This window comes from Grampus griseus (genome assembly GCF_964374135.1).
Source record: "Grampus griseus genome assembly, chromosome: 10".
Classification (NCBI taxonomy): domain Eukaryota; kingdom Metazoa; phylum Chordata; class Mammalia; order Artiodactyla; family Delphinidae; genus Grampus; species Grampus griseus.
This window is the reverse complement of record NC_139004.1, coordinates 13,474,699-13,500,600: the sequence shown is the minus strand read 5'-3', so window position 1 is coordinate 13,500,600 and position 25,902 is coordinate 13,474,699. Positions and strand designations below refer to the sequence as shown.

Below are 25,902 nucleotides of genomic sequence, written 5' to 3'. Positions count from 1 at the left end.
CTCATAGAAGTGAAGTCATGTAGTACTTGTTCTTCTGTGATTGGCTTATTTCACTTATGTCCTCCAGATGCATGCATGTTTTCCCATATTGCAAGATGAACATTCCATTTTATGTATATATGTCATTTCCTTTATCTGTGTATCTGTCTATGGATATTTAGGTTGTTTCTACATCTTGGTCATTGTGAATAATGCTGCAGTGAATGAGAGAGTCCAGCTATCTTTTTGAGAGCCTAGTTTCAAGTCTTTTGGGTAAATACCTAGAATGAGATTGCTGGATCATATGGTGGTTCTATCTTTAACTTTTTGAGGAACTTCCATACTGTTTTCCATAGTGGCTGCAGCGGTTTACATTTCTACCGACAGTTCACAAGGGCTCCCTTTTCTCCAGGTCCTTGCCAACACTTGTTATTTCTTATCTTTTTGATAATAGCCGTTCTAAGAGGTGTGAGCTGATATCTCCTAGTGGTTTTGATTTGCATTCCCCCCGATGGTTAGTGAGGTTGAGCATCTTTTTATATTTACCCGTGTGTTGTCTCCGGAGAAATGTCTATTCAGGTTCTTTGCCCGTTTTTTAATTGGGTTATTTGAGGGGTTTTTTGGTTTGGTTTTGGTTTTTGTTTGTTGGTGGGGGGGAGGTTTGCTCTTGAGTTGTAGGAGTTCGTATGTATTTTGGATATCAGCCCTTTATCAGATACATGGTTTGTGAATATTTTCTTCCATTCTACTTATAACTTTATGAGTGCAGGACACCTAAATACCACTCAATAATTCATTGTATGTGGTTAGGGCTTACAGATCTTGAATATCATTGTAGGTTTATCTAATAACTGGCTTGTCCTCTTGGGAAGAACTGGATGCTAGTACAATATCTTTAGGTCTTTCCTTTCAGACTGCCAGATTTCCCAGAGAAGATTCTTCCAGTCTCCTTCCTGAAGGGTATATATACTCCTGATTGCCAGCGGTATGGGAGCTGAGTCAGGGCAGAAGGCTGCCGCTCTCAATATTCATTGTATCAAGCTATGCTGAATGCTTCTGTTTGCAGTATGGTATCTTTGCCTTTATGTGTGATGTCCCCTGGTCCAGAGGCCTCTCCAGAGACTAAAGTTCTATTCTTCTGCTGGGTAGAGGAGATTTATTATCCTGTCTGGTGCTGGGGAGGGATTGATCTAGGTATCTGCTTCTTAAACAGATACTCTACCATTCTGCTGGGGTTTTTTTCAGTCACACCTTCATTCTCACTTCCGGAAGTACCTGGAACCTAAACCTTTTGGGTATGTTTAGTGTAAATGGAAAGACTTCTGTGCTTTCCCTTGCTGCTAGTTTAGTACTTGGCTCCAGTTAGCCTTCCAGCTTCAAAATTTTGTTGTGTTGTCTCCTCTCTCCATTTATTGTAAAATTCCCTTTACTGTTATTTTAACATAATTTTGAAGAAGATAGAGGTAAGTATGTTTGTTGATTCCACGGTCTTAGCGAAAAGTCCACCCTGCCCTTTTTTCCTTGGTCATGGGTGAGTTAGGTCACTTGTTTGAGGGTGTCAGGTATATATTGTGTGAGTGGAGAAAATACTTAATTTTCTTTAAGTGACCATAAGAGCTTTAACCCTTTACAGGTTTTTGTATGTAAAGGTCAGAGTCATTACTAGAAGAACCATCATTTTTACCTTAATAAAGTTTTTCTGCTTCATCTGTTGCAGGTTCTGTTTTCCAGTTTGGCAGCAGCGCTACAAATTTCAACTTCACAAACAATAATCCATCAGGAGTGTTCACGTTCGGCGCAAATGCCAGCACACCTGCGGCCTCAGCCCAGCCCTCTGGCTCGGGGGGCTTTCAATTTAGCCAGTCTCCAGCGGCGTTTTCTGTGGGGTAAGAGAGCTTTTTGTTGAAATGGAGAAATTAACATAGTGAGGGTGTGTGTTTGTGTGTGTGTGTATAGAATCACCAAGGTGCAGTATGGCTGAGGTAAAATCTATGTTCTCCATCAGTTTACCGTATTACAATTTTGGAGGATCATGGCCTAAGAAAACTAGCAGGAGGGAGGGAGAGAGAGAGAGTGTGTGTGTGTGTGTGTGTGTGTGTGTGTGTCTGTCTGTCTGTCTGTCTGTCTGCTGTCTCGGGTATGAGGTGTAGCACAAAGTAGCAGGGTGTGTGTGCGTGTGCGTGTGTCTCTTGAGGGTATGAGGTGTAGCAGAAAGTAGTGTCCCCCACCCCATCACCAGTCACATTTAGTGTTATGATTGTGAACTTTCATCTGAGCATCATGTCACATTATAGAGTTTTTGTTTTTCACAGGTCAAATGGGAAAAACTCATTCTCTCCTGGAACTGCAGTTTCTGGTCGCAAGATAAAGACTGCTGTTAGACGCAGGAAATAAAGATCTTGATGGTGTTATACACACTGTTTTAACAACAGCTGGTGCCCTACTTTCAGATTCTGGATTGTACTACGTGCTGGGTTATCTGAGGTCAGATCTTTAATTTTGGAATTTTCCTCCTTTTTTCTTTACAGAAGCCCCAACCTTACCTCTCCCACCCCCTTTTAAAAAAATAATAGCTAGACTGGTGACTTATTCTTCAGCAAAAATGTTTTATGATCCAGCAAATTATTCACTGGTTTGGCATAGGCTGGCTGAACCCAGGAATCGAGCCCGCTCAAGAGAATGGCTTTGTATACAACCTCTGCACCACCGTGTGCGTTGATATGCGTTTTATGGAACCCATTGAAATTGTAATTATATCTGAGGAATTCTGTATAGATTAGAGGATGTTGAAATGAATGATTTCTATGCTGAGTTTGTGCTGGTGTATGTGTGAAGTGAGTGAGTTGGGTGTATTGTGCACTAAAATTTTCTGATAGAGGAAGCCTGATTAAAGAGTGGTCCATGCTAAGGAGTTGTTAGATCTAGTTCGTTCTCCATTTAATAATTATATGCTATTTCTATATTGGCATTCTTCTGACTATCACCTGTCTTGCCTTTTTCATTATTTTATTATGAAACTTGTGTAAATACAATTTTGTTTCTGTACTTTTTTGGCATAACATAAATCTGTGAACTTGAAATTTTAATTTTGTGTTAGAAAGTTTTTTTTGTTGTTTAGTCTTGTCTCAGATTTTATTATGTAAATCCCATTATTCAAAGTTGCCTAAATCCATTTGGAAATCTTTAAAAAAAAAAATTGGGGATTCTTAAAGTGAGTTTATTGGCTTTTCTGATCCAGTTTTTGTTTGGACCAAAAACCAGTATTGTACAAAGTATTAAGCATATATTTTTATATTTACTGAAATGGACTGTGGTGACTTTGGATAATAAGGAAAAGTTTAATATTAAAGCCATGTTTATTACAGTATAATTAACATGTTAAACCATGGGATAAATGCCATCAATAAAAAGTTATGAAATACGTTTTGTTCTAGTGTTAAATCCTAGTGAAGGTATGAGTGTTAGTGGAAGGGAACCTTTTTATGAAGGTTAACAATGGTCAGTTAGAAGAAAAATTCTGAAGAATACATTGAAGTGATTTGGACAACTCCTAACTGAAGGGGAAGTGTCTGAAGATAACCCTGCTTTATGTCTGGTGCTAGGAATCGCACCTACTTTGCGTATAAATGGACATACTTTTTAAAAGTTGAAAATAAACACACGCAGCCATTTCTGTTTGTATCTTCCTTGATAGGTGGCTAGACAATGTTTTATTGATAGAGTTCTTGGAGATGCATGCCCAAAATAGCCCACAAAAACTTCAGTGGTCCTTTTGTGGAATTTCTTTTGGATTATTTTATCGATTTTTTTAAACTAGATTTCTTTCCTGTGGTCCATAAAAGTGCTCTTGGGACAGCGTTTGATAATTGTATTCTTCAATCTGTACATATGATTATTCTGTGCCGACTTTTATTTTGCTGAACTTGTGGTTAAATTCAGTACTTTAAAATGTTTTAAGAGCTTTTCTGTGTTTCCAGTGACATGGTTTCTCTTACTGAAAATGTCTTAGGACATCATCAAATGCTGGTTTCGGAGTAGGAATTTTGTATTTATAATTCTCACCTTATTAAATAATATACATTTGACATGAACCTCTTTTGGGGGCAGATGATGGTGAATGCTAAAAGAAGTAAACTGGAAACCTGTGGGGTGTTGATGCTGAGAAGTTAATGCCTAACTAAACTGCATGTTCGTTCACTCTTAGCCATTCTTTAGGTCGATATGGATGGGAATATTAGGCTTTCTATTCTGGGAAAGATTTTTCATTAAAAATGTGCTGGAAATATTTTATTTAGTAATTTTTTTTTAAAAGCAAGTAACTGAAAACCAAACTTAGGGTGGCTTATTTTATAAATGAAATCTGGCCCCCAGAACTGAGATCTCTAGGGCTAGAGTATTTGGGACTTAGGTAGGACTTGTCTTTTCATGTCAACTGCTTTAACTCTCAGGCTGCACATGGCAGCTATAGAAAACATTCGTGGTAGCAGCTCCAGCCTCAAATCAGTCCCTGCTTAAGCCCAGCAGAGGTATCTCTTCGTTGGACTGGTACAGGCTGTAGACCCACTCCCTGTGGCTGTAATAGCTGCCTTGGGTTCCATGCTCCATACACAAATGAAAGTCAAGCGCTGTTTGTGGAAGAAGGGGAAACGTTATGGAAAGAAAACAATAAAAGCCCACTTCTCGTGCTGGATCAATGAGGAATTGTTTTTAACTGAAAATAATCTCTGAAGGTAAGAAAGGCATACGCAGAAAGATGGAATCATCAGGTATGTTTATATAATTTGATTTACAAGAGGGTCCGTTGTTCTCACTGAATGTACATCAACATGCTTGGTGAGGTGGGCCAAATGTATATCCTGGGACCTGCTCACCAGAGACTCATGCATCACTGGGTCCAGGTAGGGCCCCAAATTACATGAGCACCTGGAAGACTTCTGATGCATGAGGTCCAGGCATGCCACTCTCAAGTGGTAGGTTGGTTTTTTAGTAATTTACAGTTTGGGGCACTGAGAAGTACAATTCAGACAACTAAAATAAGTCTTTAGCTATTTGTAAGAAATTTCTCTTGGAATTATTCACAGAATTAGGATTTTATTACTTGAAATAAGTGTTGGACTAGTTTTAGGAATTTGTAACCAGGCCATAAACTTCCTGGTTTAGCCTGGGGAAAAACTTATGTTTTAATTGTATCACTATGTCATGTGCTGGGCCTGTTTGGAAACTGGTGAATTTGGTACAGTAAAATTGATAAAAATGGGTGTGTTGGGTCTAGCTACACACACCAGCTATATGTACCATGTCAGAGCTTTCATTTCCTTGTAATATGGGGCAATTTTTTTTTTTTTTTTTTTTGCAGTACGCGGGCCTCTCACTGTTGTGGCCTCTCCCGTCGCGGAGCACAGGCTCTGGACGCGCAGTCTCAGCGGCTATGGCTCACGGGCCCAGCCGCTTCGCGGCATGTGGGATCTTCCCGGACCGGGGCATGAACCCGTGTCCCCTGCATCGGCAGGCGGACTCTCAACCACTGTGCCACCAGGGAAGCCCTGGGGCAATTTTTATAAGCTTACCTCAGACATCCAGAGTGTGTAGTAGTTCATGGCTGAGGTCCTGACAGCACATTGTCTACAGGATTCAGACCACGCCACAGTTTAACTACATTTAAGTTTATCCTTTATTATCTTTGTGTTTCTCGAGGAACCTGTTGTGTGTCCTGTCCTAGTTTTGTTTGTAAAGGTCTGAATAGGGAACGCTTTCAAGACCAGACTAGGATTAAATTGCCCAGCTCAGTCTTCTACTAGCTACGAGACTCTGACTGCTGGTTCCTCATTTGTAATGTGGGTCCTTAGTATCTTGCACTGCGGTTGGAATGGTTAACAACTGTAAGGAACGGACAGGATTAGTTTAACATTAAAAGCTTAGTCATCTACAGCTAACTTCTGAGTGACTTGCTAAAAGAATATATCTCAAAGTGGATGATTTTTTTTTTTTGATAGACCTCTATTTCTGAAAGCATTCATCTCCTGAAGGCAGAGAATGCTAGAGCAGCTGTATTTGGAAGCAGGAGATTCTGGAGCAAACCTCAAAGAAACAGGCAAAACACAAAAGCATTGGTGACCAGGTATTTATTGAGACAAAGAATACAAATTGGTGGCAAATTATTAAAAACAGAATGTTGAATTTTCATTTATAGGCAGGCCATCAGATACTGTTTGTGGATCAAGCCATACTATAATGAACTGCAAAGAAATACGCACACAGCTTGAGATGAGGAACTTTACCCAGGCAAGCACGTATTGCAAAGATTTTGGCCTTTGGTATGGGCTGGAGGGTGGGAAATGGCAAGTAACTGAAGTATTTGCCAGATTTTAGGAATACTGCTATTATTCAGGAATATTCTTTAAAAGGAACAGCAGCCTGTTTTCATAGGGGTAAGTGTAGAATAAAAAAAGTTAATACATTCTCATCAAAAAGCCCTTTATTCCCAAGTAGTTTAATAATTTTCAACTCCTGTCTTCCTTTTGCTGGAAGTATTTATGCCTAAGTGAAACGCCCAAACAAGTCACTTAAGGGAAAAAAATCCTTCTTTTAGTTAGAATAATTTTTACCGTCATTTGAAACATTAAAGACTTTTATAAATTTAGACAAAGCCCTCAAATATAATGTTTTTTCAATCCTAAATATTTGGGAGAAACTAGGTGACTGTTTAGGGAGAAAGAAGTAACTTCTGAAGCAGTGCCACGCGAGTACCACACAGGTGCTGGCTTTCTCTCTAGCCACAGACTCCCTAAAAGCACAGCTTGCTTGCCGCTGCTCCCTCACCTAGCTCAGCCCAGCGTGCATTAGTATGTCAGACTTTTCTCAAGGTGCAGGAGCCACTCAGGCTGCACATTTCATAACAGGTAGAGTTTCTAGATGCCTAAATTAACCACATGACCTGTGGTTTTTACATACGGTATGTTCACTGAAATACTATTCTCAGCATAACTCCTAATTTTTGTTCCCTTATTATCTTGTAAAAGTGATGAATAATACTATGAAGACAACTTTCTTTTTGCCTTTTTAGGCTGTAGAGCTTCAGTATGAGAATTCTGTCTTGACACAGAAAATTCAGCATTTCTGTAAATGAAATATAATAAAGTATACTGAAAATAGGGAGGCCCCAGCCCCAAGAGAAAAACATGTGGCTCCCCCTTCTTCCCCATTTTGTCATTTTCCCCCCAACTTGGGAATCAAAAATCTCCCTAAGTGCTGAATTCATAAACAGACTTGGATTTTGTTGTAAAGGCAGACAAAGTAACACTTTTTACTTGATAGGGCTACATAGTGTAACTTGGATCCTGAGAAATGCATCTACATAGATATTAAAGTATAAAACAAACTGGACTACATATTTCCTTTTGTTTTACTGTATAAAAATAGCCTAAGTGGTGAACCATCGAGGAAATTATACATTAAAGATGTATTCCAGAGCTACATGTCGGAAGGGTACGTTTCAACTCCAGTTCCCAGTCAGGGGCAAAGGGGGTTATACTCTGATGCTAATGTATACACTACTAATCGGTAAGTTTATGTAACATTTCCTAATAATTTCTCCTCTAATTTAAGAAGTTAGTGGATGGTTTGGGTTTGTTTACTGTGAAGGACCATAACACTTTCTCTTCCCAGAAACAGGTGAATGAATGATCTGTTTAGTATTTTGACACATTTAACCAATAGGCTTTCTGTGATGGATTTACTATAAAGTTATTTTGAAAAACATTGTTTATGAAAACCATGGTTCATGGTTTATGAAATTTTACAATAAGAAAAGGCATTAAGGACACTGTTAAGGTTTCTATAAGCAAATTGAAAATATTCACGTTTTAAATGTCCAAAAAAAAACCCACTTTAAAAACGGATATAGTAATAGCAAATGTATTTGCTGTTAAGACCAAAGTAAAGCCTAGACTGATCCTGTAAGCACCCTAGTTATGAACTGTTCAACACAGTTTAGTGTTTTGGGGGAAAATAACAGATTCAGAAAATGCCTAAGAAACAAAACTTTTAGTTCAGATTATACCTCAGCACAGCTAACTGGGCCATCTAACAAAAAGCACATACATACACTTAAAACTCTACAACTATGCAATCGAAGAATAAATTAAAATGGCAATACACAAAGTGTTACTTAACATTTCCCTCAAAAACATCATCCCTGGCAGGCCCCAAATGAGCTGTTGGCCCACAGAACCAAAGAACTTGTAATAACATCTGGAAATGCTACTCTTCCTTGTTACAGAGAACAGTCCCTAACGGGAAAATTGGTAAGTATTTCACAGGCTACTAGTATTTAATCATGAAATGCTAAGATTATTTAATTCCTTGAACAATATAATAAAAGGAAACTAGTATGTGGATATCCTGTATATAAAGAGAAGTTATATTCAGAACACTGAAAAAGCACTAATACTTTCTTCATGCTGCGCACATACTGGGAATATATTGTTTTACAGTAAATATGCAACAGTTTGATAGGACTGCTTTTCCCCACATATTTATGGTTTGATTTAGGGCACTGAAAACACTTGCACGTGAGTTTCAATTTAAATTTACAGTGAAAACTTACCCCTCCCCCCAACCCCATTAAAAGCAATCACTAACTTACCTTTTTCTTTAAAAAAACAAAAAAAAAATCAAGGATAAGATAGCAATATGACTTAATACTTTTTCATCATCATGCAAAATCTGCCCCCAAATACATGTTTAGGCATTAAGAATAGTTATAAAGTTACATCATTCCTGCAGTAAACTGCAGTACAGATTTTAAAATTTCAAGTCAGGGAACTGCTAGGCCGGCCTCACTTTCCCCTCTCTCTTGCAGCTAACTCACCAGCTCCTGGGATGGGCGCTAAGTGGCTTATAAAATGTGTGTCCCCACTCCCTCCCCGCAAAAAGCAAAGACAAAAGAAGTTTCCTTAAGAAGTGTTAACTAAAAGATGAGTGTGTTCACAAAACACAACTGGACATTTTCCATCATTTTGGGATAAACCAAAATAAGCTTTTAAAGTTTCATTTGGAGATTTCAAAGCTGAAAATGCTTTCAGCAAGTTCTAATACCTTAGCTCTTAAGTATATACTGTCCCTTGTTGATTATGACACTACTTGCCTTCGGTTCAATCTAAAAATTTTAACACTTGAACTTAACAGGTTTTTCTTCTGGAAAAGTTCTTTCTTTGACATTCAAGTAAAATCAATACTTTCAGCATAGTCACCTGCATCACACTGGAGCGACTGCTTTAATTTCTAAATCATCAGTTAATGTAACCCAGGGATACTGATGGCCTTGATATATAGTTTAGTCTTGTCATTATTCCAGAGAGTATGGAATTCAGGGCTTTTTGGGGCATCATCTGACCCCATTTCTTTTTACCACAATGGTTCCTGCTACAATGTCATAGGCTGTTCGATTATGCTGAAAAAACAGCAGTGTGATGAAAGCAGGGAAAAAAGAAGCAATAGAAAAATTCTTGATCAAAGCTCGTATAGTGGACCTAAAAAATTAAAGCAAAAACAAAACCAAAAAACAGATAAGTCGTATACCAACTACATATAGATTAATAGTATTCTATCAAGTTCAAGATGTATTTAAAACATATTCAGAGTATAATTAACAGAGTTTTAACCTTTGATAACTGAATTACTTTCAAGCAGCAAAGTATGATCAAACCACCAGGACTAGTTCTAAAGACTTTGTAACATAAAAGTTAGTTCGACTTTAGAACTTACACATGAAAAGCAATAATATGTCTTAGAATGTGAACTAAAAGTTTACCGTATTTTCTAGTATTTTGACAGAAGACTAGAATATTCCCTTTACTACCCTTTCTATAGTCACTCAGTACCTCTATACTTTGTGTGTTTTCACCATCTTCTAAACTGAGTACACTTACGCAGTCCCATTTTCTACCTTCTGTGAAGAGCACCAGCATTTCAAATTACTGTATTTGTTTATCAGATCTTTCTCTGTGGGCTTCTGTGATTAAGGAAAGCTTTCAACAGTAGCTCAGAATGGAGAATTGTCCCACTAACTTTAGATTTCTGCCTTTCGGTGCACTGAATGGTTATAGGATAACACAGCAGCTGAATGTGGGCTCTGAATCCAGACTGCTTGGTTTCAGATTCATTTTCTACCAACTATACTAGTTGTGTTACACATCTGTAATAAAAGGGTAATAGTACCTATAGTACCTAACTTAAATTAGTTAATACATATGCAATGTTTTTAAAACAGTGCCTGGTTTATGAGGTGCTCAATAAATATTAGCCATTATTGACTCATTAAACGTAACAGCCAGGATTATTAGAATCACAAAAATGTAAGGAAATTTTGAAGATGTGAGCAAATTCAAGGCTTTTTCTAGAGTCTCTTGTTTAAACAACCCAACTCTGAATCATTCTGGCAGCAATTCCAGCCAGTATCCTGTTTTGCTCAACTGATTACCACCTACTCACCTCCACAACTTCCATTATCACTATCTGTACCTTCCCCCAGAGCCAGATGCCAACAGCTAGCCATGAGTACTGGAAGTATTACAAGCTCTATCACTTAGGAGCAGGATGCACCATGTATAGCTGTCAAAATTCTTATTGCCTATTCAAGATGGGATAATGACAGGTATTACCAAATGGAAGCTTCAAGGCACAGCAGTAACTAAACTCCAGTATCCACAGATCTAGAGAATAATAAAGCTAGGCCTGGAGCACTGATATAGAGAGTAGCCATGCACAAATCCTCCTCATTATTGTGACCTACAGTTCATAAAATGCTTACCTTTGAAGATATATACTGAAGAGAAGTCTATAATCACTGAAAACATTCAAACTTTGTTTTAAACTTAATAAATGTAAGCCTATTATATGCCATGAAGAACCAACATCCTAAAAATACTTTTATCAAATGGTATAACTTATGAAAATAATTTTTAAGTACAGTAATCAATACAATTCATAAGTACATAATACATTAAGCTAAAAAAAAGAACTTACGTTGTAATGCTAACATTTGAGGAAGGAATCACTAAAACCCGACTTGGCGCAATAAGCACCGACGTATCGCATGTCACAACTCGAAGCCCTAGCAGGAACTTCCCTGGGGTGGCTCCACCTGCTCCCCAAATGCAAATTATCTAAGGAAAGAAGGATAATTTTATAATAATTTACTGGCTCAACTATACCAATTTTAAAGGTAAATTTTCCTGCCGTATGATTCATGTTTTAAATTTTTCACGTTGGAAGAATTTCATAGAATACTTAAGGGTTAACCTTTCAATGCATTTCTGCAGGTCTCTAACATCTTCAATACCACAAGATATCTACTGTAATATTTCTCTATGACCCATTATATTTTTTAGCAAGTTGCTTCTATGGAAAGATGCATTTCAAGTTCCACAACCAACTTAAAATATAGTTTTGGACAAGACTGAAATGTATTACAAAGAAATGTATTACAAATGAAAAATGTCTCCATTCTGAAAGTTTTAACTTGGAAAGTATTATGTTAAAGGAAATTTAGAAAAAAATAAAGACATTTGACAAATACATGATTAAAAATAAAAATCTCCACTACTTTTTTGTCTTGGGCTGATAATCTAAAATTAGATTGTTAAATATTAATATTTGCTGAAGTCAGTAGCTTACCTCATAGAAACAAACTAATAATCTGTATATAAGCGCCACAACCATCATTTTCTGCAAGTCTTCCATTGATGTGTCTTCATCTATTTCTTCTATTATATAATGCATAGCAAACTTAGAGATATCCCTACAAAAAAATAGTTTTCGGTTACAAAGAATTAGTTACCAGAGCAGTTGCATTGAGTTCTTTTTCATTAGTGTAAATCAAAAACTTTAATTGAAATTATAAACTAATCTTTAGGTTTCCAACTGTCTAGCTTCACAAAACATTCATTAGCTATTCAACAAATAAGCAGCACTACCCTGAGCAGGCGCTGTACTAGCCCCGGGGATAAAATGGCAAGTGAATTCAACATGGTCTCTGCTTTCACAGAGTTGCTAACCCAGCAGGTAGAGCAGAATAAATAATAATGAAGTGGGGAAAGGGCTATAATAGAGAACCATTGGGTACTTGGAGACACGTACCAGGCACACTTAACTTAGTGGAGGCTTCCCAAAAATGACATTTAAGGTGAGATCTGAAGGATGAAGAGAAGTTGGCCAGACTAAGAAGGGAGAAATTTCAGAGAGAGGGACTAACAAGAGAGAAAGCCTTTAAGCAAGAGTATGATGGAAGCTGTAGGCAGTTCAGTGTGGCTCAAATAACTGTGAGAGGTGAGTGATTAAGAAATAAGGGTATTTGTTAAAATATATGAGGACATTAGTAAGACTTACCCTGATGGCAATGAGAAACTACTGAAGGATTTTAAGGCAGGAGAGTGGCAGAATCAGAATTTATGATCTTTTTGGTTTTCTATCAGAGACTGAATTGAGATAAAACAGGAGACAGTAAACTGAGATACCAGTTAGAAGACTTGTGTTATAATCCAAGCAAGTGATGGCAGTGACTGGACTAGGGAGAAGCAATGATGAAAAATGAAATTCTGACAGTGAAAAGGAAATGGTATGGGTTGAAGGTTATTCAAGAGACTGAACAGAGTTAGCTGGTACTTGATTGGATGTGTAGGGCATAAGGGAGGGAGAGACAGGGAAGAATCATAGTAACATTCAGGCTCCTGGCAGGGGCCCTGAAATTTAATTACCAGGGTCTGAACTTGACTGTTGCTTACTGCCTTTGTAAATTCTGGGCTTAACTTTTTGTAAGCCCAAATTTCAATCTCTATAAAATGGAGATATTAACCTCTACTCTACAGTGGTGGCAAGGTTAAGAATCCATACAAAGGCTAGCACATGGGAAGTGCTCAGCAAGTGATAACCGCTATAATCTGAAAGGAAGATTATGCAAATAAATAGCTCACTTTGCAGTTCACTTGGAACTTGCCTGACAGTATACGCAGCCCCATTTGGAAATGCCATCTAGCTGATTATTAATAGTTCATCTGCCAAAACCTCTTTATGCCTTTGTGTTTAGATACTCCACTCTGAAAATGATTGTAAGAGAAAAATTTGCAACTGGCCTAAGAAAATAGTGAATAAAATCAAACCAGGGTTGGAGGTTCCTTTCACCTACTTTTGATAGGTGAAATTCCCCACATCTTGCAGAATTAAGTATTTTTCTCTCTTTTGTAGTTATTTCTTAAAACCAACAAGAAAGCAAATCCAACAAAGCTCCTATAAAGAAATCACTGACACTGGCACACAGATTATCCATAAAGTCACTTGCAGGCATGAAAAAAAAATTAAAGCAAGATTTCTAGACAGTGGACATTAAAACCCTTCTGCAAATGGCCTTAACTTACTTTATTCCACTGAGGTGCATAATGCTTAAGACAATGGTTGCTTTTATAAAGAAGAGAATAAAGAAATCCACCATCTCTGCCATGAATCTGTGGGCCAAGGATGGAATAACATACTCTCTACCTGTAAATTAAAAAAAAAAAAAAGTTAGAAAAACTAATCGTTACACATAGACCTTAGAACCCAAGCTAGGTAATGAATGTAAAGTCAAGGTGCAACTTGCTGATAAAAAAAATTTTATAACTGCAACAATTATTGGTATTGACTTCAATAGGGCATGTTATTAAAACAGCAACGCTACTTCACTATTTACTGAGCAGTTTAAAGCTTGTTTTCACCCCCTTAATGTTTAGAAATGCTTTCACAGATAAATTTCAAGTACTCAATACATTTCACTAGGGATTCAAATGAGGAGACTCCAGGTGATTACAAGCCTATGACACAAAATTAAACTTTTTAAGCAAAATATCAAGTGTAGACGGTACGAAGTAAATCCCTGAGCCCCTCATCTTACCCCTTATTTAGTTTGTCTATGTCTTTCTAACAAATCCAGGGATTATCAAGCTGCCATCCTAAATTCTGAATCAAATTCAGGCAACTAGGTCTTGTCCCATATTATCTGTGGCTGGATAAAGTAAACAAAAAGTCTAAATAATACACTAAAAAGTGTAAGTGATTCAGAATATTCTAATTCCCATACAGAAGTAAACAGACAACACACAAGATGAAGTCAAGGCCCAAAGGTTCATAATTCCATTTGCATTCCTGAAAATCTCCTTTAATATCCGTCAGTTCCACTGTCCCTAATTCATAAAAGTTATCATATTAACTATAGATAATATAGTTAATACATCCATGTCTGGATGCTTTCCAGCATCATCAGTCAAAACTTCCCCTACCCCCAAGCCGGGTTTGCCGTCTGAGAGTGAATTAAGCTTCGGATCTCACTCCACACCGTGGAGACGAAGGCTAAGAGGACGCTTTGAGGAGCAAAGACTTCTTTGCACGTGGAAACCACCAGACCGGGGGGCCAGGGAACCGATTCGGAGCGCTAGGTCTAAGGGAAGGCGCACGCAGGGCCGCGCTGTACACCCTGCGAGCTGACGGACGCGCAGAAGCCGCGGCGAGCGCGGCAGCGGTGACAGCGGAGAGGGGCCCGCCGGCCCCGCCCCCAGGTCGCTCCCCGAAGAGCCTCTCACCTGCCTGCCGCCCGGTCTCGCTCGGGGCTCGCGAGGCAGCGGCGGGTCCTACCCTCGTCGCGGGGGCTGCCCGGGCCGGCGGCTGCACGTGAGGCGCGCGGGCTCCCGGGCCGGCGACCGGAGCCGAGGCGGTGAGGCCGGCGGAGGCCGGCGGCTCGGGCCCAGCGGCCGCGGCGCTCAGGAAGTAGAAGGGGTTGTAATAGCCCAGCTGCAGGGGCGGCAGCCCGGAGGCCGGGGCAGCGGCGGCGCCGGCGCCCGCGAGGTAGCTGGGCGCGGGCGGCTGGGGGCTGCAGTAGGCGGGGAAGGCGGCCAGGCCGCTGTGCCAGGTGAGGTAGCCGCAGTAGGACTGCCACAGCCACTCGTGCACCTGCCGGGAGTACTCTCGGGCGCTCAGCCGCGCCGGCTTCTCCCGCGGCGCCGCCGCCGCCTCGGGCGCCTCGCAGCCTGCCGGTGCCTGCGAGCCCGAGCCGGGGCCGGAGCCAGAGCCGGAGCCCGCCTCCCTGCCATTCTCGGGCTCGCGCGGCGGCTCCGACTCCTCGGTGGCGGCCGCGGGGGGACCGAGGCCCGGGGCTGGGGGCCGGCCCGGAGCCTGGGGTTCGGCCTGCGGCCCGTCCCGGGGCCGTGGGGCGGCGGCGGGAAGGCCTCTTCGGGAAGGAACGGGCTCGTGGTCCCCTCCGCCGTCGTCCTGCCCGGGAGGGCGGCCTCGGGATTTCTCCGGCCCCTCCGCCATCGTCGCCTCAGCAGCACGCTCGGCGGTCCTGTCACTGCGCCGTCTCACTCCCCCACTGGCCCCTCCCCAACGGCCCGGTAACCACCGCCGCAGCCGCAGGCGTCAACAATTCGCCACCGGAAGCGGAAACCCACCCCCTCGTCGGCGTCGCCGGCGCGGGGCGGAGCCAGAAGGCGGGGCGTGAGAGTGGGCCTTGGTGCTCAGAGCCTTGGGAGGCAGGAGGACTCCTCCCCGGCTGGGCGTGGGCTTATCCCTTGAGGGACCCAGACTATCACCGGTCCCCCAGACACACACCTCTTGTGGTTTTAATGAAGTTGGAGGCCCGAGGCTTCTCCAGATAATCTCACAGGATGTGGACTCAGGCTGCTCCGGGAGAAAGAGCTGATGGAAGAAGAAGATTTCAGAGAGAGGTCCCAGGGCTCGGCGCCGCCTTTTCTGTTTGGGACCGCGACAGTTTTGGTCTCTAGGCACAGGGCTTGTTACTTGTTTCCGCCTGCGTTCATTCCACTTAACTGGTCCTCGCCCATCTGTACTCAAGGTGATATGAGGCATATCCCCTTAGAGGATAAGAAATTAATAACCAAACCATACTGGGATCTATCAAGATAGTATGGCTCAGCGGCAGAGATCTTGATTGTAAGAGAAAAGAGGAGTTATGTTGATTTTAGAGCTAGACTCTGTCCTTATCCTGGAGCTGACCTGTGTCCATAATATCTTACTCGCCACTGCTGCAGACACAAGCCTACTTCAGCAAAATTGTGCCTTTCCTCAGACCCGTTATCTCAACCTTTGGTGCCTGCCTTTTATTTTCTGTTAAGGCAAGGCCCCCGTTCATATCCCAGGGCTTTGGAGCCTCCTCTGAGAACAGAAGCCCAGGCACGATTTCCCCTTCCTCTGAATTATATATGGCGCCTTACATATGTATAGTTTAATACACCTTCCTATGTCCTTAAGTTGGTTAAGTGATAGGAATATATCTTTGTATCCCCAGTCCCATACAGGAGATCTACAGGGGCCAGGTATCGTGGGTTATACTTGTTAACAATGATTCCCGTAATCACTCTTGACTTTGCTCTGGGAGATGAAAGTAAAAGGTTTAACTTTTGCCCTGAAGGAGCTAATGATTTGGTTAAAGGGAAAGACTTTCATGAAACACTCGAAGACCTATTTAAGACAATACCAATATAATATGAGTCCAAAATAAGGGAAAGATAATGGTGGCCTATTGCTAGAAAGGTTACCCTTACAGATGTGATTTTAAAAATCAACTCCGGGACTTCCCTGGTGGCGCAGCAGTTAAGAATTTGCCTGTCAATGCAGGGGACATGGGTTGGATCCCTGGTCCGGGAAGATCCCATATGCCGTGGAGCAATGAAGCCCACAAGCCGCAACTACTGAGCCCACGCACTGCAATTACTGAACCCGGCACTTCTAGAGGCCGTGCTCCACAAGAGAAGCCACCGCAATGAGAAGCCCACGCACCGCAGTGAAGAGTAGCCCCTGCTCACCGCAACTAGAGAAAGCCTGCACGCAGCAACGAAGACCCAACACAGCCAAAAATTAAAAAAAAGAAATCAACTGTGAAAAAGTTGTAACATTTACACATGCATTCCAAGTTTGGGTAGGGGAGGAAGGAGAAGCAGGAACAAATAAATGAAGACGGCATGGAATGAGTGTAAAATATTGTGGTTATTGGAGACACTGGTCTTTGTTTTGCATACCACTGATTAGGTAGCACCTGGCATAGTGCCACTCACATAGCAGACATTTATATTTATCAGCACTCTTTGCTGCTTTATCAGAAATCCAATTGTAACTGATTTAAGAGAGAAAAAGTAAATGAATTTATTGACTTGCATAGAAAGTTCAGGAGTAGTTTAGGTTTCAAGGATATCTAGTTACAGATAATCATAACAGCTTCAGGAATCACCTGTTTTTCTTTCTTTGACTTCGCTTTTGAGAAAGTAAGAGTGTTTCTGTTTCAGTGATAAACCTAATTCTAACTGGCTTAAGCAAAAATAAAATTATTGCCTTTTGTAATCAACAAATTCAGAGGTTCTACATAATAGAAGAAGGTTCAACAGTACATCTAATAGGCATTCCAAAGAGAGAAAAAGAAATAATGGCCAATAATTTTCTAGAATTGAAGGAAGATGGCTCTTTACATTGAAGAAGCACATCAAGTCTTAGGAAAATAACATATACATATAACACATATATGATGAATGTAAGCAAAGAGAAAAATAATGATCTTAAATAGCAGCAGTTAAAACGTAATCTAACTAGAAAGAAATGACATTTAGACTGGAAGCCATATTGTCAAAAGTAAAAATATGCCAAAGATAGTGGAACATATATAGTACAGAGTATATAACTATATATAACTATATATATATATATAAATAACCTGGACAACGTAGTAAATCATCACTCAAGAATGAGGATGTGATGTAATGCACCACTGCTAATCCAAACAACACCCTGGATCAACCCTAGTCCTTTCCCATCATACTCAGCCAAGGGCTGAAGTCTCAGGGATATAAAAAGAGAAGTATTCATGAGTCAAAAATATAAATGGACTCTGGAAAGAGGGCAGTACATGAATCTTGAATCTCCATGAATCACCACATCAAAACAGACTGTATAGTGAAACCAAAAATGCATGGGGCAACATTTACAACTAAACTAGGTAACAGATAACTCCACAAACCCCAAAATACAAGTGTGGGACCAAACCACAAACGCAAAATTGCATAGTGTTAATGCCGAAAAAAATCAGATAAAAACTGTGAAGATATTAAGAAAATTATATAAGACATGAAAGAAAAATCAGAATAGGGACTTCCCTGGTGGTCCAGTGGTTAAGACTCCATGCTCCCAATGCAGGGTGCACGGGTTCCATCCCTGGTCAGGGAACTAAGGTCCCGCATGACGCGGCAAAAAAAAAAAAAAAAAATCAGAATTAAAAATACCTCAGAAATAAAGTAACAACTTGGGAAAGAATTAGAAGTAAGAGAAAAAGTGGTTTCAGAAAATACTGAACTAGAAGGAACACAGGAGTAAATACAGATGGTGCCCAAGAGAACTAGAATTTGAAAATGAGATTTTAAATAAATATAGAAACAGAAATGATTTTAGAGAAAAGATAAATATTGAAGATAGGTAAAGAAAATCCAGTGTACGGATTAAGAGTTCTTGATAAAGAAAACCAAAGCTAGCTAACAGAATACAACGCATAATTGAAGAGAACTTTTCCTGAAGTAAAATACATATATTCTATTTATATATATTCACATATATATTCATATATACATTTACATATATATTCGAAACCTCACACTGAAAGAGTATACTGTGCGCCTGAAAGCACTGAGCGTGAACAAGATGTATTCTAGTCAGTAAAATTACTAGACTTTACGTTTTGAAAAATGGTCATTTAGGCCAAAAAAAATTTATGAGAGAAAATTGGATTACCATAAGACTTCAACATTAACACTTTATGTGAGGAGAAAATGGTGAAACATTTAAAATATTCAAAGAAAGAAAATGAGAACCAAGTACCCTGTATCCATCAAAACTGACTTGAAAGTATAAAAGCCTTGGGGCTTCCCTGGTGACGCAGGGGTTGAGAGTCCGCCTGCCGATGCAGGGGACACGGGTTCGTGCCCCGGCCCGGGAAGATCCCACATGCCGCGGAGCGGCTGGGCCCGTGAGCCATGGCCGCTGAGCCTGCGCGTCCGGAGCCTGTGCTCCGCAACGGGAGAGGCCACAGCAGTGAGAGGCTCGCGTACCACACACACACACACAAAAAGTATAAAAGCCTATTGGTTATCAAAATGAAAGGGCTCAGACTGTTACTTGAGTGCTTCCTGAGGGGTGAAGCTTGGCAACAAAATTACTGACAGTGACAGAAAGACAGTTAGTGAAACTTTCAATATTACTTGTAGAACCAAGACTAAATGAGGCTTTGTTTCAGTCAGGGTCAAGAGAAAGAAACTACACAATAATTTGAACAGAGGACATTTACTATGAAGAATATTAATGGAATTGGAATAAAGGGAGGCTGACTAGCAAAAGGCAAAGAGAATTCTTACCATATAGGAACAGTAGATACAGGGAACAGCCACCACTCCTGAACTGAAATAGAATGGCCAAGAAGCACCCTTGCCCCCATGCCCCATCCACCTCCTTTTTGGAGAAGGCATGACTGTGGCTCCCTGCTGTGGCCTCAGTGCGCCCCGTTAGAAATCCTCTCTGGAGTTCTTGGAGAACTAGCCACAGCAAGGTGCCTTTATCAGAATTCACCGCAGAGTGCCCAGAGAAGCCACTTACAGGAAGGTGCTATACCAGCAGCACACCACTTCATGAAGCCATCTAAAAAACGGTGTACTGGGGGAAGCTGCCCTGGGAAGCTGCCACTTGTTGTTGGCTACTGGGCGCTGCTGAAAGGAACCACACACTCTGCAGGAGCCCAGGGAGATTAAGTACAGGAGAATCAGAAAGAGAAGCCTCTTCCTCCTCCAGTGCCTCCCTGCCCCTACTCCGGCCCCGCCCCCTCCTTGCAACAGTACCTTCTGCTAACAAAGCCTAACATTAAACCAGCTGATATGGGAGAAGTATTTATAGAGTTCAGCTCCATTATTGCACAGCAAACAAAGATTTGGAGCTGAGAGCCACAAAAAGTATAATCTGAGATGGATTTGTATTCTGAAATATTGGTACAAAATTACTGTAAAACTGGAAAGGAGTTTGGGAGGAGCATCGACAAAAATTTAACTTTTCAGTATATTGATGGTGGCAATATTAGTATTTTGAGAATGTATGTTTAATATGGGGTAAAATGAGTAATTATCATTAGTATGAACTATCTATCTAGTTTCCTGCATCTTTTCAGTAGCAGTGCTCATTTTTATCATCTGGAGTGTGGTTTTGAAATACCAAGTCCCACTTAAAGAAACAAAGGCTACTTGGAGAAATGGGTGATTCTTGATCTGGGGTAGGAAATGTATAGAATGAGCATAAAATATCTTGACATACTGAAGAGCAGAGGAACTATTAAAGACTTCTAGGGTCATGTCCAAAGGACACAGGAGCCAACTTGAAGAGGCTCCCCATTGGCCAAAGATGGGACAATTTGAGTTTCAATAAGGGTAATAATTAGAATGGACTGAAACCCATTAAATAAGTTTAAATACATAAATTCATAATAATAATGTAGTCTTACCAAAGGGATTAAACCTGAATCTGATCAAGTTGAATCTGATCAACTGCCAATTTACAGGAAATAGAGGACAAAGACACATTGAAAACACCATGAGCGTGCAATCTGCAAAATCCAGACTGTGGGGAACCCTGCAATCAGACAGCTGAGTTCAACAGATAAATTGTAAGAAAAAGAAGGGGGAGAACCAATAGATTAAAGGAGACTTAAAAGACATCAAATTATCCTAAATGATACATTAGAACAGTTAGACTAATTGGTATTTTCAGGACACTAAAATCTGTAACAAGACAAGGATGCCCACTCTCACCACTTCTATTCAACATAGTATTGGAAGTCCTAGCCACAGCAATCAGGAAAAGAAATAAAAGGCATCCACATTGGAAGGGAAGAGGTAAATTTGTCATTATATGCAGATGACAGGATACGATATATAGAAAACCTTAAGACGCCATATAGAAACTACTAGAACTGATAAACGAATTCATCAAGGTAGGAGGATACAAGGTTAACATATAGAAATCAGTTGCATTTCTTTACATTAACAATGAAACACCAGAAAGGGAATGTAAAAAACCAATCCCTTTTAAAATCGTGTCAAAAAATAAAATACTTAGGAGTAAACCTGACCAAGGAGGTGAAAGACTTATATTATGCTGAGAACTATAAAATATTAATAAAGGAAATTGAATATGACTCAAAGAAATGGAAAGATATCCTATGCTCTTGTATTGGAAGAATTAATATTGTTGAAATGGCCATACTACCCAAAGCAATCTACAGATTTAGTGTGATTCTTACCAAATTACCCATGACATTTTTCACAGATCTAGAAAAAATAATCCTGGGCTTCCCTGGTGGCGCAGTGGTTGAGAGTCCGCCTGCTGATGCAGGGGACACGGGTTCGTGCCCCGGTCTGGGAAGATCCCACATGCCGTGGAGCGGCTAGGCCCGTGAGCCATGGCCACTGAGCCTGCACGTCCAGAGCCTGTGCTCCGCAACGGGAGAGGCCACAACAGTGAGAGGCCCGCGTACCGCAAAAAAAAAAAAAAATAAAATAATCCTAAAACTTATATGGAACCATAAAAGACCCAGATTCGCCAAAGCAATCCTGAGGAAAAAGAAAAAAGCAGGAGGCATAACCCTCCCAGACTATAGCCAATATTACAAAGCTAACAGTAACCAAAACAGCATGGTATTGGTACAAAAACAGATACATGGATAAATGGAACAGAATAGAGAGCCCAAAAACACACACACACACCTATAGTCAATTACTGTAACAAAGGAGGCAAGAATACACAAAGGAGAAGAGATAGTCTCTTCAGCAAGTGCTGTTGGAAAAGTTGGACAGCCACATGTAAATCAATGACATTAGAACACACCCTCCTCCCACCATACACAAAAATAAACTCTAAATGGCTTAAAGACTTAAATATAAGACACGACACCGTAAAACTCCTAGAAGAGAACATAGACAAAACATTCTCTGACATAGATCGTACCAATATTTTCTTAGGTCAGTCTCCCAAGGCAATAGAAATAGAAACAAAATTTTAAAAATGGGACCTAATCAAACTTACAAGCTTTTGCAAAGGAAAAGCAAAGGAAACCATAAATTAAATGAAAAGACAACCTACAGGCTGGGAGAAAATATTCGCAAATGATGCGACTGACAAGGGCTTAATTTCCAAAATATTAAAAGAGCTCATATGACTCACTATCAAAAAACAAACAACCCAATCAAAAAATGGGCAAAACCTAAATAGACATTTTTGCAAAGAAGACATACAGATGGCCAACAGGCACATGAAAAGATGCTTAACGTCACTAATTATTAGAGAAATGCAAATCCAAACTACAAGGAGGTACCATCTCACAGGGTCAGAATGGCCATTATTAAAAAGTCTACATATATGAAATTCTGGACAGGGTGCAGGGAAAAGGAAACCCTCCTATACTGTTGGTGGGAATGTAAATGGGTGCAGCCACTATGGAAAACAGTATGGAGATTCCTCAAAAGGCTAAAAATAGAGTTACCATATGATCCAGCAATTCCACTCCTGGGCGTATATCTGGACAAAGCTATAATTCAAAAAGAAACATGCACCCCAATGTTCATAGCAGCACTGTTCACAATAGCCAAGACATGGAAACAACCTAAATGTCCATTGACAGATGAGTGGACGAAGATGTGGTACATATACACAATGGAATACTACTCCCCCTTGTGGTTGCCAAGGGGAAGCGTGTGTAGGGGAGGGAAGGAACGGGAGTTTGGGACGAGCAGATGCGAACTATTATGTATGTAGGATGGATAAACAACAGTGTCTGTATAGCATAGGGAACTGTATTCATTATCCTGTGATAACACATAATGGAAAAGAATACGAAAAAGAATATATATATGTCTAACTGAATCATTTTGCTGTACAGTAGAAATTAACACATTATAAATTAACTATACTTCAATTAAGTATTTTTTAAAAGACATCAAATTAAAGAGTAAGACTATATTATAGTGTCTAGAGGTATACTTAAAGACATTTTTAAAAGTGGTGATTATCAAAGTCAAGATAGTGATTACTTTTGGGGGAGGCAGGTGGTTTGTGATTGTAATGGAGAACACAGGCTTCTGGTGTGACTGACAAAACTCTTGATTTGGGAAGCGAATACAAGTGTGTTCACCTGTAATCAACCATCTGTTTATTAACCAAGATGTTAATGAAACATTTTAACCAAGCTGTTAATGAAAGTGACAAAAATGGAGAATTTTTCACTCAGACACCTAAACTCTAAAGGGTATATACTTTAGTAAGAGGGAAATGGAACTCAAAAGCAAGGAATGAGATGCAAAAAGAAATGACTTTGAGTAAATTAGATCCTGAAAGAATATAATTCCTGAGTTAAATGAATTTGAGAAAGAGAGTCTGGAAAAGCATAGTGAATTGACCACATTCACTCATTTTCTTTCCAAAACACCCACTGAAGTGACACAAAGGAATAGTTCTAAACTGACAAGGTGGCTGCAGTTTTGCAAGACAGTAGGTCATTGATTTGAGGAGAGGCTCAGAACTTGAAGGTATAAGGTACTTTGGGAAGTGGAAAGTGCTTACAGGAAGCTGATGAGTAAAAATCTGTATGCTGAATAGTGACTCCTTATCCCCCATTTTTTTCCCATTCCTCTTTTTGAAACTCCATCAGCCAAAGCCATGCCTCCTAAACTAGATACTGGAGTATTATTCTTTCGAGAAACTGAATGGTCCCAGAGAAAGCCTTCTATATGTTGCCATTTGGAGGCCCAAGAGCAAAAAGTTTGGTTTACCAGCTTATCACTCTCACCTGAAACCTATTAGTATATAAAAATAAGTGCAGAAGAAGTCCCCCCAAACAAACCTATTAGTCACCCAAACAAAAGTGAAATCTATAAATATGAATTGCGGAGAATAATATTGATGAGTATTTGACAATTAAAAAAATAGTTGGATAGGTATACAGAAAACCAAACAAATTTTTAAAAGAAAGGCCATCGTTAATACCGGGAAAAGCAAGCCTTTCTGTGTTACCCTAAAAGGGGTCCATATGGCATTGTTCTGAGTTCCCATCTTAACTCAAAAGGAAACTATCACAATGTCCAGAGCCCCCGATAGCCTGAAAATGAAGGAGGAGGGTGTCCTCAAATTCCTTGCAGCAGGAACCTACCTTGGTGGCATCAACCTTGACTTCCGAATGGAATACAGCATCTGTTACCGAATCGGGTTCATTTTGCGGGATGTGCAGCAAGCCGAAACGCTGAGACACTGCAGTTTGCAGCCAAGAAAGGGTTTGTTCACAGGGCAACCAAGTGAGGATACGAGGATATGGGCGGACAAATCTCAAAACCGCCTCCCTGAAGGGGAGCAGGGCGGTCTGAGGTGTGGGGAGAGTCGGGAAACGTGATTAGAAAAAGGTGCGGTAATCGTCGTTCTGCGCAGGCGTAATAAGCTACAGGCCTCCCCACGTTCCAATGAGGAGGCACTCAGCACAATCTGAGGGTGGAGTCTTCAGCCCTCTGACGTCAAAGGTCACCGAGGGGGCACTCGTGCATGCCCTGTTGGAGGGTGGGTGGTCCTAACCAGGTTTAATCAGCTCAGATGGAACTAGACACAGCTGACTCCAAGTCCCAAGTTAGGCTACCTGCTGCTTGGAGGACATGCAATTAAAATAACCTTGATTAGTGAAGGCAGATGAAATGTATTTAACTCATGATTACCTATGGTTTCATATCTGCAAAAAGTGATGACATCTACATCATAAATCTGAAGAGAACCTGGGAGAAGCTTCTCCTGGCAGCTTTTGCTGTTGTTGCCATTGAAAACCTGGCTGATGTCAGTGTCACGTGAAATACTCCAGGAATACCGGCCAGTGAGCTGTGCTGAAGTTTGCTGCTGCCACTGGAGCCACTCCTCTTCCTGGCTGCTTCACTCCTGGGACCTTCACTGGCCAGATGCAAGTGGCTTTCTGACTTCTAGTGGTTACTGATCCCAGGGTTGACCACCAGCCTCTCACAGAGGCGTCTTATGTTAACCTGCCTACCGCTGCTCTGTATAACAGACACTCCTCTGTGCTGTGTGGACACGGCCGCACCACGCACCAGTGGGAGAACTCACTCAGCTGGTCTGATGTAGTGGATGCTGCTTCAGGAAGTTCTGCCCATGTATGGCACCATTTCCTGTGACCACCCCTGGGAAGTCAGGCCTGATCATTACTTCTACAGAGATCCTGAGGAGAGTGAAAAGGAAGAGCAGGCTCCTGCTGAAAAGGCCGGGACCCAGGGAGAATTTCAGGCGGAATGGACCGCTCCAGATTCTGAGTTGACTGCTACTCAACCTGAGGTCACAGACTGGTCTGAAGGAGCACAGGTGCCCCCGAGTCTGTCCAGCAGTTTCCTGCTGAGGACTGGAGCGCTCAGCTGGCCACCAAAGACTGGTCTGCAGCTCCCACCACTTAGACCACTGAATGGGAAGGAGCAACCACTGAGGGGTCTTAAGCTGTTGTACAGACCAGCTTAAGACTATTTCTTAAATAGAAAATGGAAATAAGGGTGGTGGAAAATAAACAGTTAAATAACAGAATAGCAAAAAAAAAAAAAAAAAAGAAAAGGCCCAGGAAAGGAAACATTAATCATAATTACTCTTTGGCTTATCATTGAATAATATTTACAGAGTCATAACAATATCAATACTATTATTTTAACCAAAATTTGTGATGTATTTACTATGAGAGAACAGAGGAAGAGAGAGAATAGAGGAAGTGGGGAAAGAGATAAGTCGGCTAAATGCTGATCTCCTTATTAATACAAGTCAATAGTTGACATCTAAAAC

At 40.7% G+C, this 25,902-nt stretch overlaps 2 protein-coding genes and 1 pseudogene across 3 annotated transcripts in view; 2 read left to right on the top strand and 1 right to left on the bottom strand.

The window, feature by feature from the left end:
• The window catches only part of NUP153 (nucleoporin 153), a 74,776-nt gene extending 70,591 nt beyond the window's left edge, over positions 1-4,185 (top strand). Inside the window, exons 21-22 of the mRNA XM_082663070.1 lie at positions 1,697-1,865; positions 2,292-4,185. Coding sequence (XP_082519196.1) covers positions 1,697-1,865; positions 2,292-2,373 — 251 coding nt within the window. The 3' untranslated portion in view covers positions 2,374-4,185. The remainder of the gene's footprint in view (positions 1-1,696; positions 1,866-2,291) is intronic.
• A 1,914-nt stretch (positions 4,186-6,099) lies between these two features.
• Positions 6,100-15,356, bottom strand: FAM8A1 (family with sequence similarity 8 member A1). The gene is made up of 5 exons (XM_082664152.1): positions 14,589-15,356; positions 13,392-13,512; positions 11,656-11,779; positions 11,005-11,144; positions 6,100-9,509 (listed from the first exon to the last, which is right to left on the bottom strand). Exons 1-5 carry the CDS (start codon positions 15,316-15,318, stop codon positions 9,365-9,367), a joined length of 1,260 nt encoding a protein of 419 aa, XP_082520278.1. The 5' UTR covers positions 15,319-15,356; the 3' UTR covers positions 6,100-9,364.
• Positions 15,357-24,169: 8,813 nt separating this feature from the next.
• On the top strand, positions 24,170-25,568 carry LOC309827840 (small ribosomal subunit protein uS2B-like; annotated as a pseudogene). Its single transcript has 2 exons — positions 24,170-24,297; positions 24,816-25,568. The product of its transcript is annotated as a small ribosomal subunit protein uS2B-like (transcript).
• Positions 25,569-25,902: the final 334 nt, after the last annotated feature.

What these genes read in the sequence shown, in the direction of transcription:
- FAM8A1 (XM_082664152.1), bottom strand. Translation starts at nt 15,318, where the DNA reads ATGGCGGAGGGGCCGGAGAAATCCCGAGGCCGCCCTCCCGGGCAGGAC. An exon ending in ATGCACCTCAGTGGAATAAA is followed by an intron (nt 11,780 to 13,391) that starts GTAAGTTAAGGC and finishes ATTTTTTTGTAG; the next exon opens with GGATATCTCTAAGTTTGCTA. An exon ending in TATTAGTTTGTTTCTATGAG is followed by an intron (nt 11,145 to 11,655) that starts GTAAGCTACTGA and finishes TTCTTTCCTTAG; the next exon opens with ATAATTTGCATTTGGGGAGC.